Genomic DNA, 15873 nt, shown 5'->3' with positions numbered 1-15873 from the left:
GTATCCGTATCCAACTAAAAGTTTGTTCTGGGCTCTGCGTTTTTTTAAAAGGCTCCTTGTAGTCTTTGAAATCTATTCTAACAGGGGATGGAGAACTGGCTTTGTGACTGACCCAAGGGCTAGCCGATCAATGCCATACACAGCCTGCTTTGAGAAAGGAGAAAACATTTTCAAGATGGCTGGCCCTTGCATCAAGCCAGCATTGTGCAAATTCAGCTTCTCCTCAAAGCAAGAAAGATTCCTTATTCCCACATAGAAGAGCTTGCTCGTGTTACAATCACAATGAGTAAGCTTTTATAGAGCCCAAGAAACCTCATTGGATTACACCACGTTTTATTGTCAAGGATTCTCTGCAAGAATACCAGCAACCAGAAGGCACCAGGTGACCCAGACACTGGCTTGCAGTCCTCTGACAGACCCACCTGCTACTTGCTCTTCACCCTATATTGTACAAGTACAGCAAAGCAGGGGAGACTTCACAATGCCATAAATTACTATTGGAGACTACCAGGACAATTAACAGATACGTGATGGCCCTTATTCAAAAGCATGCCACTGTGGATCATCTGCCTAACCCAAGCCAGATGCCAAGTTAGTTAATGCATCACTTAATGCAGCAACAGTATCAGAGCAGGGGCCACCTTTCCATCTCCACTGCCCTCAGTGTGGCAGCCACTTCAGCTTCCTCCATGGTGGTATTACCTTTGAATAGGACTTATGCACTGCCCAGCCATGTGCAGCTTAAGGGCATGCTTGCGCACACAGGTGCTCACAGGAAAGCACATTGCAGGGGTCAAAAATGAACAAATAGGGATAAGCAGAATGTCACTCATTCAATTACTGTTGTGCAGCCTGGCTCTGTCTCCTCACTCTGTTCTGCCCACCTTCCGGTTCTGCTTAGAGGATTTCTAAAGTCAGCTTTGGAAGTGGCACATCTGCCATCACCCGCAGTTTTCAGTCCACATGCTTTCCTCCTTACAAGCTACTGATGTGTTCGCACGAACACGAGCAACCTGTGTGGGGTGAAAAACCTGAAAACCATAGCAGACTGTCCATGCACAGCCATCTGAATATGTGTGGGAATTAAACACACAAACAGAAGAACTGAGGACTAGCTCGCTGTTGTCATTCCACAAACAAGATCAGATAATCAGGAACCATCCCAAATCCAGGGGGGAATTAGATGGGAAGAATTTAAAATATATCTTTATAAAGTGTAGCTTTTTAAATATTAAAAGCATTTCACCCATGCTGTCTGATGCAACTCTTATAACAGCCTTATGTGGTAGGCAAATATTATCCCCATCTTGCAGACAGGAGGCTGGGGCTGCTTGCTAAGGCCACATAATAAGTTTGCGGCAGAGGCAGCATTCCAACCCGGCTCCTCCCAATCACAGCTCATTCTTTTAGCTACAAAGCTATACCAAGCTCTCATAATTCTCAGGTGCCAAGCCCCAGAACAATATTCAGAAGACCACACCACTAATCCAGCTCCAGTTATACCGATTACCCAACAAGACAACTTTTTATTTCATAGCTGCCACCTTGAATGAATCACATCCCTTGCCGCAGTTTGCTGTTAAGGTCTTCCTAGGAAAAATACTTATATCACTGCCCACACAAGCCTCTGATGCAATTCATTCTTACCTTTCTAAGAGTTATTTCATTTCCTGTTTGTCGTTTAAGGAAGAAGAAGAGAACACACTGCTTTCAATTTCTCACCACCCTTACTAGATTTTTGGTAAAGGAAAAACCCTTTCCCCAAACCTGTTTTTGACCTTTCTACTATTTCATCATCAGCTGGCCTGCTGAGGAATTCCAAAATGCCGCAGAGCCTTTGCGTGTTCCAGATTTCAAACTGTTCTAAGATCACACACTCAGCTGAAGCATGGCACTGCCCCCAGTGATAGGGTTGCCAACCTCCAGGTTAGAGATAGAGACCTGAAATTACAACTCTTCTCCAGACTACACAGATCAATTACTTCAGAGAAAATGGCTGATTTAGAGAGCTGTCTCTATGATATTATACCACACTGTGGTGCCACCCTCAAATTTTTTATTTTTTTTATTTTGGATTTATATCCCGCCCTTCCAAATGGCTCAGGGCGGCTAACATACGGCTAGTGCCGGTTTAGATAGATAAAATACAATAAAACAGTGTTAAACATCCACAATAAAATCCCATAGACAATATTTAAGGTGCGCTGATGTTATCCTACATATAGATCCCCAAGATGGACAGTAATCCCAATTCGACGGCCTAAATCTCCTAAAACTAAATCTCCAGGAGTTTCTCAACCCAAAGTTGGCAACCATACCCAATAACTTTCCTGTTACCCTATGTAAACTGAGAATGCATCTTACAACGTGCCTCACCAGCTGCACATTACTGGGAAGATCAGGAGTGATGGGACAATGCATCTTTCAGAAACTTTTCTCAACTCTTTGCTATCTTCTCAGTGTGTGTAAACTGAGAATGCATCTTACAACATGCCTCAACAGCTGCACATTACTAGGAAGATCAGGAGTGGTGGGACAATGCATCTTTCAGAAACCTTTCTCAACTCTTTGCTATCTTCTCAGTGAGGAAGCCCCCACTATTCCACAGCCCAGTCTGAAACCCCATCGGCCTAGGTAGTACAGTCTACTGCAACCAAGTACTCATAAGTCTGAAAAGTCACCGAACGACATGAAAGTTTAATTCTCCATTTTTTGCCTGGAGATTTTTAAGAACAAACTGGAAACAATGGGGAAGACTTCACTCACACCACTGACTCACTTGCCAATATTACATAAAATAAGCCTGACTGTTTTCACCAGAAGGGAAATGCTAGTTAAACTTGTGAAACAACTCTACGGGCACTTAACTCCAGCAAGCAAAGCAGAGACGCTGGAAAAGCACGCCAAAGAGTTTTTGAAGCCAGCATACAGCTTATTCAATCAGCACGGCCCAACATGGCTGCAGGGGGCCCCGCCCCCTCTGGCCCGTCGTGTTCATGAGGCTAATATTATTGGTAGGAGAGCAGGAAAGGGAACAAAGCAGAAGAAACACTTCCCCAGGCTGAAGGCTTTTTCTGGTGACAGTACTCACCAGTACTAACTACCAGAACTCTTTTTCAGGGCTCTTCTGATCCTCATGCACCAGCCCATCCCAGCCAGAGAAAGAGAATGAACCCAGAAACAGCATAATGGAGATCTGAAGAGGGAGGGGGGAATTGGTGGAAATCAGCACAACCTTCTACAGGAATACTGACACTTAAAAAAAACCCACAAAAAATGCACTGACAAGCCCTTATGATAACCAGAAAGTACATGTGTCCTGTGGCAGAGAAAGAGAAAGGCATTCCCTAAACCTCCGACAGCTTTTAAATATCCCGAAGAATAATATAGGGCCACATTTTAGATACCAACAAATTTGTTGATTTATTCCTTTCAATATTCTAAACCAACAAGAGTCCAGTGGCACCTTAAAGACTCAGTATTCCTTTCAATATTCTAAACAAACAAGAGTCCAGTGGCACCTTAAAGACTAACAAATTGGTTGCAGCACTAGGGTGGGAGGGAGCGAGAGACCTGGGGCGTGTTACTTTATTATTGGTTTTAACTGCATTTTTTAAAGTATTAAATGTTTAGCTATTATTGTAAGCCATCTTGAACCACAAGGAAGGTAGGGTATAAATGCTTTAATAAATAAATAAGCTTCCATTGGTCAGAGCTCACATCATCAGATGTAATGGAGTATAAACGCAAAGGCTACACAGACGCACGCATGCACACACACACAGAGAACACAGGGGTGGTTAGGAATGCTATTAAGAGAAGCAATATCCAATCCGAAGAGCAAATGGTTCACTCATAATTGGTGTGAGACACTCCCAACAGTAGTTATGCAACATTCCTGTAAGGTAGGCTGGTATTATCAAGTTGCAGATGGGAGGGGGAGTGAAATCAAGAGAGTGACACTTAACTAAGACCACGTAGAGACTTGGTGGCAGTGATGAGATTTGAACCAGTGCCCTTCTGGATCACAGAATAGCATACTGGCTAAGAAAAATGAGCCATGGTCTAAGAGGTCCTTTCTGCCACACACTCCCTAGAAGGCCTTAAGAAAGCCTCTCCTAGCCTCTCGTCCCCATATAGAAATAATACTGATCTATCTTTACAGGACTGTACATACACAGTACTATTATTATCCTCATAGCTACTCAGGTAAGCATGGAAGGAGGCAGGGAAGAACTTACCCACAGAGGTATGATATGGCTAACATCTTGTTCAAGCCTACGAGCTGCTATGCTTGCAGTGTCCGCGTATTAAGGAAGGCATCACACCAGCATGCAAACATCACAAGCAAAGCAATCAAAGGCCCAGATAAATTGCAGCACCCACTGGTACAAGGAATGCTGCACAGGTAAGATTTCCTTCCATTTCCCAAGGTCCAGTCTACAGGGTGGTAGCTACCAAGACAGTAGTCAGTGTCAGACTAGTTCCCACTCTCCCATGGAAGTTAATTAGGTGACCTTGGGCTTGTCGCTCTCTCCCAAACTAACTCACTGCCCAGGGTTGTTGTAGGAATAAAAGGGAGGAGAGTAGTTGTAAACCAGCACTTCCAAATCTCTGGATCCTGATCCAAAAGTGGGTCACAAAGCCAGTGAAAGCTGGTCCCAGGCTTTTGCTGTTTTATTGATTTGTACATGCTGTTTTTTACGTTGGTCAGCATACCAGGTAAATTGGGACTCGTGGGTCACCAATACCAAAAAGTCTGGGAATGAATCACTATGGGTGCGTTCAGACAGGACGTTTCAGCTGGCATAAACTGCACCGGTTCCAACTGGTGCAGTTTATGCCGGCTGAAACACGATCACACTTACCTCCTGTCTGCGGAGCCCATCGCTGTATGCCCGTTTGTTTGGGGTTTTTTAACTCAGTTTGCACATGCGCATAGGCAGCCATCCACAGAATGGCGATCTTCACGCATGCGCAAAACACCCCGTCCAGAAAAGCATGCCCTGAAAAGAGGACTTACCTTTAAAGTTTAAAGAACAAACTGGCCTCCCTGAGGCCCCGGACTCCTCTAAAACCTTAAACTAAGGACCTTTTCTTTTCTTTTTTAAACAAACGCCGGGGCGAAGCTTCGCCCAAGCACATATCGCCGACCTAACAAAAAAAGTGGTGGGCGAAAATTGGAAGCCTCGAGCTTCCGAACGGAAGTGGCTCTACAACGGGGGAGAGCGATCAGACGGGGGTAAAGCGGTTACAACCATTGCACTCAGGATATCACCACTTGGGGACCTAGTGGCAGAATACAACGGTTTAAAGCTCTTTGCAACGGTTAGGGACGGAAGGCAGATGTTCTACGTGTGAACGCCGGTAAGTACACCGATTCCAACCGGCACCTATACCGTTGTAAATGCCCCGTCTGAACGCACTCTATAAGTAAGGCACTTTGGATCCCCAATGGGGAGAAAAGCAGGGCATAAACATCTTGATTATTTATTTAATATGCTGACCAGATTACAGTGGGCGTCTGACTGACAGGCATTGCTTTTACTTGCCAACATGGTAAACAGCCATTTTACACAAGCAAGCTATTACCAAAATGGTCACAACTCTCCTATGATGATGCTATGTGAATCATCCCTAGCTTTTCTATGCTGATTTACAAGAGCGTGAAAATTGTCCTGCTTTGAATCAGAATGAAGCCCATCTTGTCCAGCATCCTCGTTCCAACAGTGATCAGTCCTAGTTACCTTCAAAAACCTAAAAAGTAGGGTATGAAGTACACTATCCAGAAGCAGTGTTCCCTCTAAGCTGAGTTAGTGTGAGCTAGTTCACAGTTTTTTAGCCTCCAGCTCACAGATTTTTGTTTTAGCTCAGGAAGGTTGGCTCTAGAGCAAACTAATTGATGCAGTAGCCAAATTGCTTGCTCACAACTTTAATGCCAGTAGCTCACAAAGTAGATTTTTTGCCCACAGGACTCCACAGCTTAGAGGGAACATTGTCCAGAAGTACACTAGTTCAGGACATTTGCATAATAGGATCCCTGTGCAGAGGTGATGTCCAACACAAAGACATCAGTGCTGGCAGGCACGAACACTACCCACACCCCAGATCTCTGTATAAAAATGCATCAACAGAACATAGGTGGTGTCAATACCTATGGCTAGACATACTAAATAAAGCAGCCCCAATCTGTACCTCAGGTGCCCAAACTCCTAACTACCATGTCCTACGATGCACACTGAATTTATTTGAAGATTCATAAAGGAATATACCAGCTCCAAAGGAAGCTTTGTGGGAGGGGGGGAAAGCAGGACCAACCAAGAAACCTTAACACTATTCCATTTTAAGATATGACAGACTTTCTTAGGAAAGCTGCCAATGATGGAATAACCATAAACCCTACAAACGATAGAATGACAGCACAGGAGATTTCAGCCCACCACCCTGCTCAGTTTATACTAGTAGAAAACTCATGCACTAAAAAGCTAGGGAAACTTTCCCCAAACTACAGTGCTTTGAGGTTGCAGGTGCTGGGGAGGGCAAGACGTTGTACACCAAATAATTTCCATCCTGCCAGAAACTCCCTGAAAATAGAAAATATACCTGGGAAAAGGATTCAGTCAAGTCTGATATGTTAATTTTCTATGAGCAGCAAGGATCCTATTCCCCACATGCAATCTTCCACCTAGATCTATGTGATCAGGTCCAGAATAACATTCATCAGGTAGGCACCAATACCCAGAGAAATAATATATCTGGAGAGGGGTGTAAAACAAAGTGAGAGAAAAAGGGAGAGATATTGCACCCTTGGCAGAAGTTCCACAAACAACAGAATTAAACACTATATTTATCCACATTTGTAAATTGATTAAGCTGACATCACTTGGATTACCAGACCTCTGCAAATAACTTCACATTGTTTTTGTCATAAGGATAAAATGGAGGAGGAAAGAATGCCATACACTACTTGGGAGTCCTAACCAGGGAGAAAAGCAAGATATAAGTAAAGATATAAGTAAGGAATAAAATGGAGGAGGAGAATCATGTATGAACTGTGAGCTCTGTGGAGGAAGGTGCAATAAAAACCTGCTAGATAGGTTCTACTCAGCACCATACAAGAAACCGCACTCTCCTCAATCAACAAAGGCACTCCAAATTTTAGCAGAATGAAAAAGTCCCCTTTATCAGCTGAAGGGGTGGGGCCTTTACACTGAGCATTGGGGCAAAATTTTGCCTGTTTTAAAAGCCAGGACAAGGGACAAGGATGTTGTTTCTCATTGCCCAGCATGACAGAAGAGACCCCACTCCCAAGACAGAGACCACCTCATCGTTTCAGCACGTATGTGACTTGGGAGAGGGTATGGGTCAACATGAACCACAAACCATGGCAGGCTAGTAAGCCATACAACAACCCGTGGAACCCTGCTCGTTAGTGTCCAAAACTCCACAGCATACATTTCAAAGGGCAAAGGATGTGAAAAACATTATGGGCCTTTATATCTCCACAACCATCACAAGCTTAAACTAGACGAGTCATTTAATGACAGTCCCGAAATCCACATTACTCACCTTTCTTAATATCTACCTTCCTCTGACACTGAGACGATTCCTTACAGATAGCGTTTTAGTTAACCGTGTTTGGGTGTTAATGGTGGCAACGCACCATGCCAAAAAGCAAGAAGAGAGTCCTTACTCTATTTACACCACTAATCACTTCATGCTACTCTTTCTGAGGTTCACCAGCATCCCATTCACCCTGGCACTCTACTACTCAAGACAGGCTGCCAACATGCACACACACACACACACCAAGAACTGCTCAGCTTGGCACCTTCACCAGGTTTCAGTTCCGTAACAGAGACCTTAACTCGTCCAATCTGTCTTGCAAAGGGATCCAACAGATTCATTCTGGGGTTGCATAATCTTGTCAGTTATTGACATGACACCTGAAGACGCAAACAGGCTCTTTATGTGCAGTAAAGGAAGTGCCACCAGGAAGACTCTGAACTCTCAAGTTCCAAGGCTGAGCATTAGTTTTGCCACTGCTCCATAAGGACAGCACCACCCCCACGTGGTCCATCATCTGCCCTCCCCACTGCCAGAGTCCAGAATTCCCCCTCCAGCTGAGAGTCCCTTCCTGAGGCCAACTGTCATAGTTTTCAAGATTCTATAAAACACCTCATAGACCATTTGGGAGCCTAAATAGCAGAATAAAAACACAGTAAAAGAAACCATGGACAATCTGAGAACCAAAAAAAAATGTTTTGCAACTAGGATCTGAGAGACCCAGATCCTCCACTCTGCCATAGAAGCTTGTTGGGTGACCTTGGGCCAGTCACGGATTCAGCCTAACCTACCTCACAGGGTTGTTGTTGTGTGGGTAAAACAAAGGGGAGATGCTTTGGGTCCCCACTGGGAAGAAAGGTGGGGGGTATAAAGTACACAAACACAGAAATGTTATGCCACTCAGGCTGCTGCAAAAAGCCCCAGCCCAACACCAAGGCAAATGCAGCACTTATGTTGGTCGTGCAAGGTGGAGGCCCAGTGGAGGAGGAGGCAGCTGCTGTGAGGTTGAGCAATCCTATGAGAAGGTCCTTGAACAGTGCTATGAGAGCAAAGCCAGCAAAAGCAATGTCTGGGACTGCCACACACACACACACCCGTTTGCAGGCTTCTCCTTTCTCAAGTTCCTGCACACATCCTCAGTAGCAGGCAAAGCAGACTGCTCTTGCTCAGCACAAACTGGCTGCACCTTAATTATATCTTGTTAATAAAGGGACAGGACATCACATCAGTGGCGTCGCAAAGGGCCCAGGTTCACATGGCTACCTGACTGCAACAGCAGTAAGGAAGCAGGTTTCTATGCTGCTCTAAGCATCACTGGCGAAACAAGGGTCCATGGCTTCGATGACAAGAGACAGTCTAGGATCTGGGAGACCCAAATTCAAATCCCCACTCTGCTATGGAAGTCACTCGGTGTTGTGTGTGTGCTGTTGTGTGAGTAAAATGCAGGGTTGTTGTGTGCGTAAAATGGAGGAAAACAACATGATGTTGTAAGATGCTCTGGGTCCCCACTGGAAAAGAGAGTGACATATAAATAAATAAGGCATAGGTTGCGCGTAGCAGTCTACCTTACAATGCTTCTTGGAAGAGGGCCACAGAATTAAGTAACTCCAACTGCAAGGGAGGGGAAAATTAATACACACCACCATTTCCAGTAAGAAGAGAACAAAAATACAAGAGAGGAGTGAAGGGTTTCATTCCCGACTGAGGACTATGTAAAATATTAATATGTTTAGCAGTGACAGCATGCTAGGAGCTGTCACTACGGTCCTTCCTTCAATCAAAACCACCACTACCCCACCATTCATGACAACAGACAGGGAGGAGAACATCTTTCTGACTGCTTTGATCGTGAGAACATGTGATTTGAGTTCAGGGCCCTCAGTTTAGGTCCAACTGCTGCCATGATTCTTTGTGCTCTTCTTGGGCAAATCGCCACCTTTAGTGAGCCCAGTTTTGCAAAAACAAAAAAGTTTTTAAAGCACTGAAGCACAAAAACAGCGAGCAGTATTTGGTAGTAACACAACAGCCGCGCCAGTGTGCTATTGGTAAGAAAGCAGCCACACTCCTCATCGTGGGTTCAAGGGAAGAGGGAAACAGGACGCCCAGCCCGCTCCAAAAGAGCGATGCCCACTCCCCCTTTTGCAAGCGTGGAAAAAGCGAAAGCAGCAGACGTCCGAAAAGCTGCTGCGCGCACTCTGACTTGGCAATTCTTGGCTTTGCCATACCGAAGGACTGCCCCCGACTCTCGCCCGGACGGAGGAATGCGCGGCGGAAACCAGCAAGTGGATTAGTACAACGACGGGCAGGGGAGAAGACCGCGTAGTAACAGTCTACTCCTCGACTTGCCCGCTTAAGATGATGAATGCTCTCCGTTGCACTAAGGTAGGTAACAATCTCCTTTCAAAGAGAAATAAGAATGGAGGGACTCACGACGCTACTTGGTCAGAGCAGGGAAATCGGTTGGCAATCCGGCAGGAGCCTCCAACGCCTTCTGAGCTGTTGCAGAGGGGCAGTCGCGACCCACCCCGCCAGCACCCCATCACTTTCCCACCCCCCACTGCTCACCTTGACGGAGTCCACGGGGTACATGACCGTGTGCTCCAGGATGCCGGCCACCGCCCCGGCCGTCATGTGCGTGTACAGAGAGGCTCCGGTGGGCAGGCTTTCATAATCCTCCCCTCCGGGACTTTCGCCGTCCATCAGGAGCCCGGGCCCCGGCGGAGGAGCAGGGGGTGGCAGCGCTGTCGTCGCAGCCGCCGTCTGGCTAGTCCTTCCCCCGACGCCGCAGCTCAGCTCCATCCGCGCAAACAGCAGCTGCTGCTGCGGGGAAGGGGGGGGGGGAGAAAGTTCACTTCTTAAAGTAACACCCACCCACCTTCGGCCTCCCCCTCCTGGCCCGCCCCCTTGGGGAGGACCTGGCCAATAGGAACTCGCAATAGCGCTGGGGCTGGCCTTTGATTGGCAAGCGCCTTTCCGCGCCCCGACCTGCTGGCAGCTGCTTACTGCAATAGCGCGGGGAGGCTTCCCTGATTTACAGACTGGCCAGCAAATCCCAAAGAAAAAAAGAGAGAGAGAGGCATTGGGATCTCGCCCACTAGGGCGGGAGCTGGGCCTGTCAGTTCCCCCACCTACCGAAGCAAAGCGAGGGCCCTAGAAAGGGGAAGAGAGTAGCCGGCTATGTGGGTCTGGGTGCGTAGCTAGAAGGTTGCAAAATGCAATCTGTGAGGAAGAAGAGGGGCCGAGAGTTAATGGTACGAACGCTGCTGTCCTGTAATGACACCGAGCATGTTCGTGCCCACAGACGGAGACATATTGAGAATGTGGGCTGAGTGGACCCGTGGCGCAAGTTTCGGCACGTGGCAGGGAAACACTGCTCAGGCCTGGTGTCTTCCTTTACATTAATAGGATACGTAGCCCTGCATTTCAGCCTGAAATTGACTTCCCGATAAAATGCAGAAGGTCACCGCTCAGTAACATACTCCTACATAACCTCACAGAGTTGTTCCAAGGAGAAAAGGGAGAAAGAAGAATTACGTAAGCCCCATAGAGGAAGGGTGTGATAAAAAGGTACTAAATGAACAAGTTGCAGATCTAGATATATCTCAACAACAAAAGCTAGTTTATGACATCAGAGGAGCCCACTGGTTGCTAGGAGTCTTGCTCAAGAATGCTGGGACTGGGTGGATATTGGTCTCATCCACCAATGAACTTATTATATTTATCTAGAATGCACGCTGGTTATAACAGATTAGTTATAAACTCACCTATTAAATTCAAAAGACAACAGTAGAGTAAGAACCTCTACTAAAATATCACAAGTCATCAAGCAAGCTTTTTAGTTCTACAGAACTCACCAAGATAGGGTAAAATTCAGGTATGATTAGGGTTTTCAGCTTCCAGGTGGTGGCTGGCAAATGGATCTCCTGGGGTTACAACTGATCTCCAAGTGACAAAGATCAGCTCATCTGGAGAAAATGGCAGCTTTGTAAGGTGGATTCGATGGTATTATACCTTGTTGACGTCCCTCTCCTCCCTAAACCCATCCTCAGGCTCCACACCCCAAATCTCCAGGTATTTCCAACCTAGAGCTGGCAACCCTGGGCATGATGGGAAAACGCTTTTATTTGCTCGTTGTAACAGTTATTAGATGGACCACAGGAAGGGTGATGTGGGTTGTGTACAAAAAAAATTCCAGGGTGCATTAAAGGCTGCTGGGAGAAATGCTTGCTACTCTCCTCCCCCCCCCTTGATAATATAAACCCAACCAAGACTGATGATATAGGGTTACCAACTTCCAGGTGATTGCTGGAGATCTCCATATATTACAATTGGTCTCCAGACAACAGATAAGTTCACCTGGAGAAAATTGTGGCTTTGGAAGGTGGACTCTGGTAGTATACCCCCATTGAATTCCCTTCACTCCCCAAACCCCACACTCCTCAAACTCCACCCACAAAATCTCCAGGTGTTTCCCAACCTAGAGCTAGCAGCCCTGTGCTCTGTGGAACTAGAAGGCTTACTCACTAAATATAAGACATTTTCCTTTGTCCTGTTGAAAGATATCACAATACTATTTCTGAATTTTTCTAATGGACCAACATAGCTGTTCATTTTTTAAATTTTAAAACTTTTACATGGTTTATACATTTAACACACATTGATGAACCACAAAGAATCTAGCCACAAGAAGTAGGCTACTCATAAGTCAAATAAACTCACACAACTCAGATGTTCACAAATTGTGGGTCATGACTGTTGAGAGAGAGACTGATTTTGCTGTTTATGGATGTATATCTGATGACACACACGCTATATGAACTGTGCACACACATGTATACTGTGAAAGATTTCACATAGAGGACACTTGCCTGCATTTTATGTTAATAAGGTTTGCACACGTTCAGCTCAAGAGCCTTATGGGAAGGAGAAGCACATTTTAGCCATTGTTAGCAGAAACAACGACCAAGGAGAAGAAATTCCCCCATTGCTGAAGGACTCGATGTCATGCAGTATATGGATCTGATCTGCATCTGAATTGCCATTTCCTATTGGAAGGTGCCTTGTTTGCCTGGGAAAGCCAAGATCTATCTGCACATTAAGGGAGATACAGGATGCCAGAACTTCACACCTGACCAGATGGCTTTCCATGAGATAGAGTTTAGTGTTTCAAATATTGTCCACACCCCTAAGGTACATGCCCCTTTCTACATGCACCAATGAGTGTAGCTATGGGATGGACTTGCAGATAGGTGGGTTTACAGAATGGCAAGGTTGCCACCCGCCTGGAGATTCAACTATAAAAAGCGAGGACCGTATGTGATTTTGATATTGTTCAGTAAAAAGACAAATTGTTTTGGAAAACACCAGTCTCGTCTCCATCACTGGGAACTCTGGGGCTGACAGGACCTCCGTAAACTTTGGCAAGAACTCACGTTAAATTTAGTTGCCATCTGCTGTACATAAAGCAGTTTGGCTAACATGACACAACAGTGGGCTGTGACTGTCTCATAAGGGAGGCTGAAACTCCTGAGCTTCTTGAGGAGATTCTAGACCCCTTTCTCCAAGAGTGAGAAAAGGAGAAGACAGGGAACAGTTGCAGGACTCCCTTCACCTCCTCTCCTTTGCTCTGCATTCTCTTTCATTCCCAGCCAGGGGACTGGCTCATTCCCAACCACCAGTGGTGTGTAGGGTAATGGGCACAGCCTACACCTGTTTCCTCCCATGAGTAATGCAGTGTTGGAGTCTAAAAGGTAAAGCAAGTTTAGAAGTGGATCACATCTCAAAAAATTTGAGAACAAAAGCACTACTGTATATGGTGAATGGAAGCTGAACCCACCTGCAGTCCACACTTTCCACCTCATTCACCTGAGTACATAGAGCACATATAGTCCAATTGACATTGTTACTTCTTACATAGCCAGTTTCTTAACATGAACTTGTATACTTTGCTAACATCACTGTGAACATGCACCAGCTCCTGGACAAATCAAAAGGTGACAGACTTATTCTAGCCTTCATAGGGTTGCCAGAATCCCCCCTGGCTATTGACAGGGGACCGGGGGGGGGGGGCGGTAGGGTTACCAGATCCAGGTTGAGAAACTCCTGGAGATTTGGAGATGGAACCTGAGGAGGACAGGGACCTCAGAGGGGTATGGTGCCATGAAGTCCATCTTCCAAAGTCTCCATTTTCTCCAGGGGAACTGACTTCTCCAAAGGAACTGTCTGGAGATGAGCTGTAATTCCAGGGAATCCCCAGCTCCTACATGAAGGCTAGCATCCCTAATTCTTCAGATGAATAAATCATGCATACTCCTTTGTATTCAGAAGTACATATTTCCATTTCTTCCTTACTTTCATTCCTCTCTTAGTAAAAATGGAACAAAAATGCACTACACATCCATTAAACTGAAGGAACAGTGTAGATGTGGGTTAAGAAAAAAAAGTAATTGATAATGATAAATTTAAACCAAAAAAGCCACAGTATGCAGTACTTCCTCTAAGCTGTGGAGTCTTGTAAGCAAAAAATCCTGCTTTGTGAGCTAGCCCCATTAAAATTGTGAGCGAGCTATTTGGCTACTTGTATAAATTAGTTTGCTCTGGAGCCATCCTTCCTGACCTAAGACAAAAATGTGTGAGCTGGAGGCTAAAAACTGTGAGCTAGCTCACACTAACTCAGCTTAGAGGGAACACTGACCGTATGCAAAAAAAAGTCCTATCTTTGGCCTGCTCCTTAACTCGAAATGAATGGTACAGGATGTGATTAAGTGGGAAGGGTGAATACTGTGTTCAGAAATGCTTTCATTAGCCACATTTTCCAGTGTCAGCTCCAGAGCTGAAAACACATTCTGGATCTGGCACAGAGGTATTAATATTCCAGAAAACCTTTGAGAGGCCCTGTTAAAAAGACCAAATAAAATGAGTTATTCCACATCCACAGCAGCTAGGAAACAGTTAACCCTATATCCCGTAAAAGCAAGTTGACAAGGCCAAACTTAAATCATGATGGTTGCTATGATTTGGTGCTTCCAGAATCTCTGTAAAGATTCAAACGGACCATTAGTTCTTATATTATTGGTGATAAGCAATTTGGATGTTCCTAGACCCTCAACTCCACACAAAGGGCTGAGAAGAAAGGCGCCAGTGATCTCTTTCTACTAGGACACAAGCACAGAATCGTCTAAGAAAAGAATACTATAAGCCTTCATCTCATGTTCCACCCCTGCCTGTGCTTCACAGAAGAAATTCAGCATGACTTGCTGAATTCCTAAGGACACAACTTATGTAAAGCCCGTAATGCACAAGTTATGTGGCTGCCATCCAATGGGAAGTTTCAGTATCCTTTGAAATGGTGCCTTCCTTATACCTGCTTGTTTAGTGTTTGGCTCAGACCTAACTAAATACTATTTATTTAGATGGTGTCCATGTCCAACAGAAGTCACTGTTCATCATCAGTATCCAACATATTTTTCATCTCACCCTTCCTCCGAGAAGCTCAGGCCAATGTATGTGATTCTCCCTGCCCAAGTTTTATCCTCACAACAGTCCTATGAGGTAGTTTAGGCTGACATGAGGTAAGTGGGTGAAGGCAACACATGGTCTCCATGACTTAACAGGAAATTGAAGCTGGGTCTCCCCTATCCTAGTCTGACACTCTCACTACACCAGACTGGTTCATCTTAGGTGAAGGATTATGGGTGGGTTAGTGCTCAAGGCTCATAATGCAGCAGAGCTTATCTGGGTAGTGTGTGCTGGCAAGAAACAAAGTTACGCACGGGGCCTTTTTATCTTTGCAAAACTAATATGAGTCCTTTATTGTAAGGAACTATTCTAGACAGGACAGAGTAGAGATAGTTAGACTAGATAAGAATCCTAACTAAAGATACAGGAAGCGTATCTTGCTGTCATGGTGCTAAGATGGAGGAGAAGACTAGCATAGTATGGAGAGAGGGTGTTAGACCGGAAGGAAGCTTCCCTGAGGCTGATTCCACACAATCACTTGCTCCGGTGTCACCCCCCGATAATATCCGCGGAAATTGATCAGTTCCCCACATGTTGATCCAGATCAGCAATTGACCCGAATCTAATGGCGTTTCCCCCCGGATTTTCTGTCTCCGCTATTTTCAGGTTCTTTGTTTTTTGCTGCGGTGTTGAAGTCTGGGCATTCCAGTGGAGAACTTGCTATTCACGGTTGTCCCGTATCCGCTCCTTTAATGCCCCTTTGCTTGTTTCCCTCCCCTTCACTCCCCTTCACTCCCATTCCCGCCTATCAACACCTCTTCAATGCCCTCCTGCTTCTCTCTCTCCCCC

At 45.5% G+C, this 15873-nt stretch overlaps 1 protein-coding gene across 1 annotated transcript in view; it reads right to left on the bottom strand.

The window, feature by feature from the left end:
* The window catches only part of LOC107125686 (mitoferrin-1-like), a 43088-nt gene extending 32702 nt beyond the window's left edge, over positions 1-10386 (bottom strand). Inside the window, exon 1 of the mRNA XM_015429137.1 lies at positions 10132-10386. Within this exon, the coding sequence (XP_015284623.1) occupies positions 10132-10365 (234 nt within the window). The 5' untranslated portion in view covers positions 10366-10386. The remainder of the gene's footprint in view (positions 1-10131) is intronic.
* Between the last annotated feature and the right edge of the window lie 5487 nt (positions 10387-15873).

Source organism: Gekko japonicus, unplaced genomic scaffold (assembly GCF_001447785.1).
Source record: "Gekko japonicus isolate JY-2015 unplaced genomic scaffold, Gekko_japonicus_V1.1 scaffold2284, whole genome shotgun sequence".
NCBI lineage: Eukaryota > Metazoa > Chordata > Lepidosauria > Squamata > Gekkonidae > Gekko > Gekko japonicus.
Note: the sequence above shows the minus strand (reverse complement) of the source record. Positions and strands in the feature narration are given on the sequence as shown.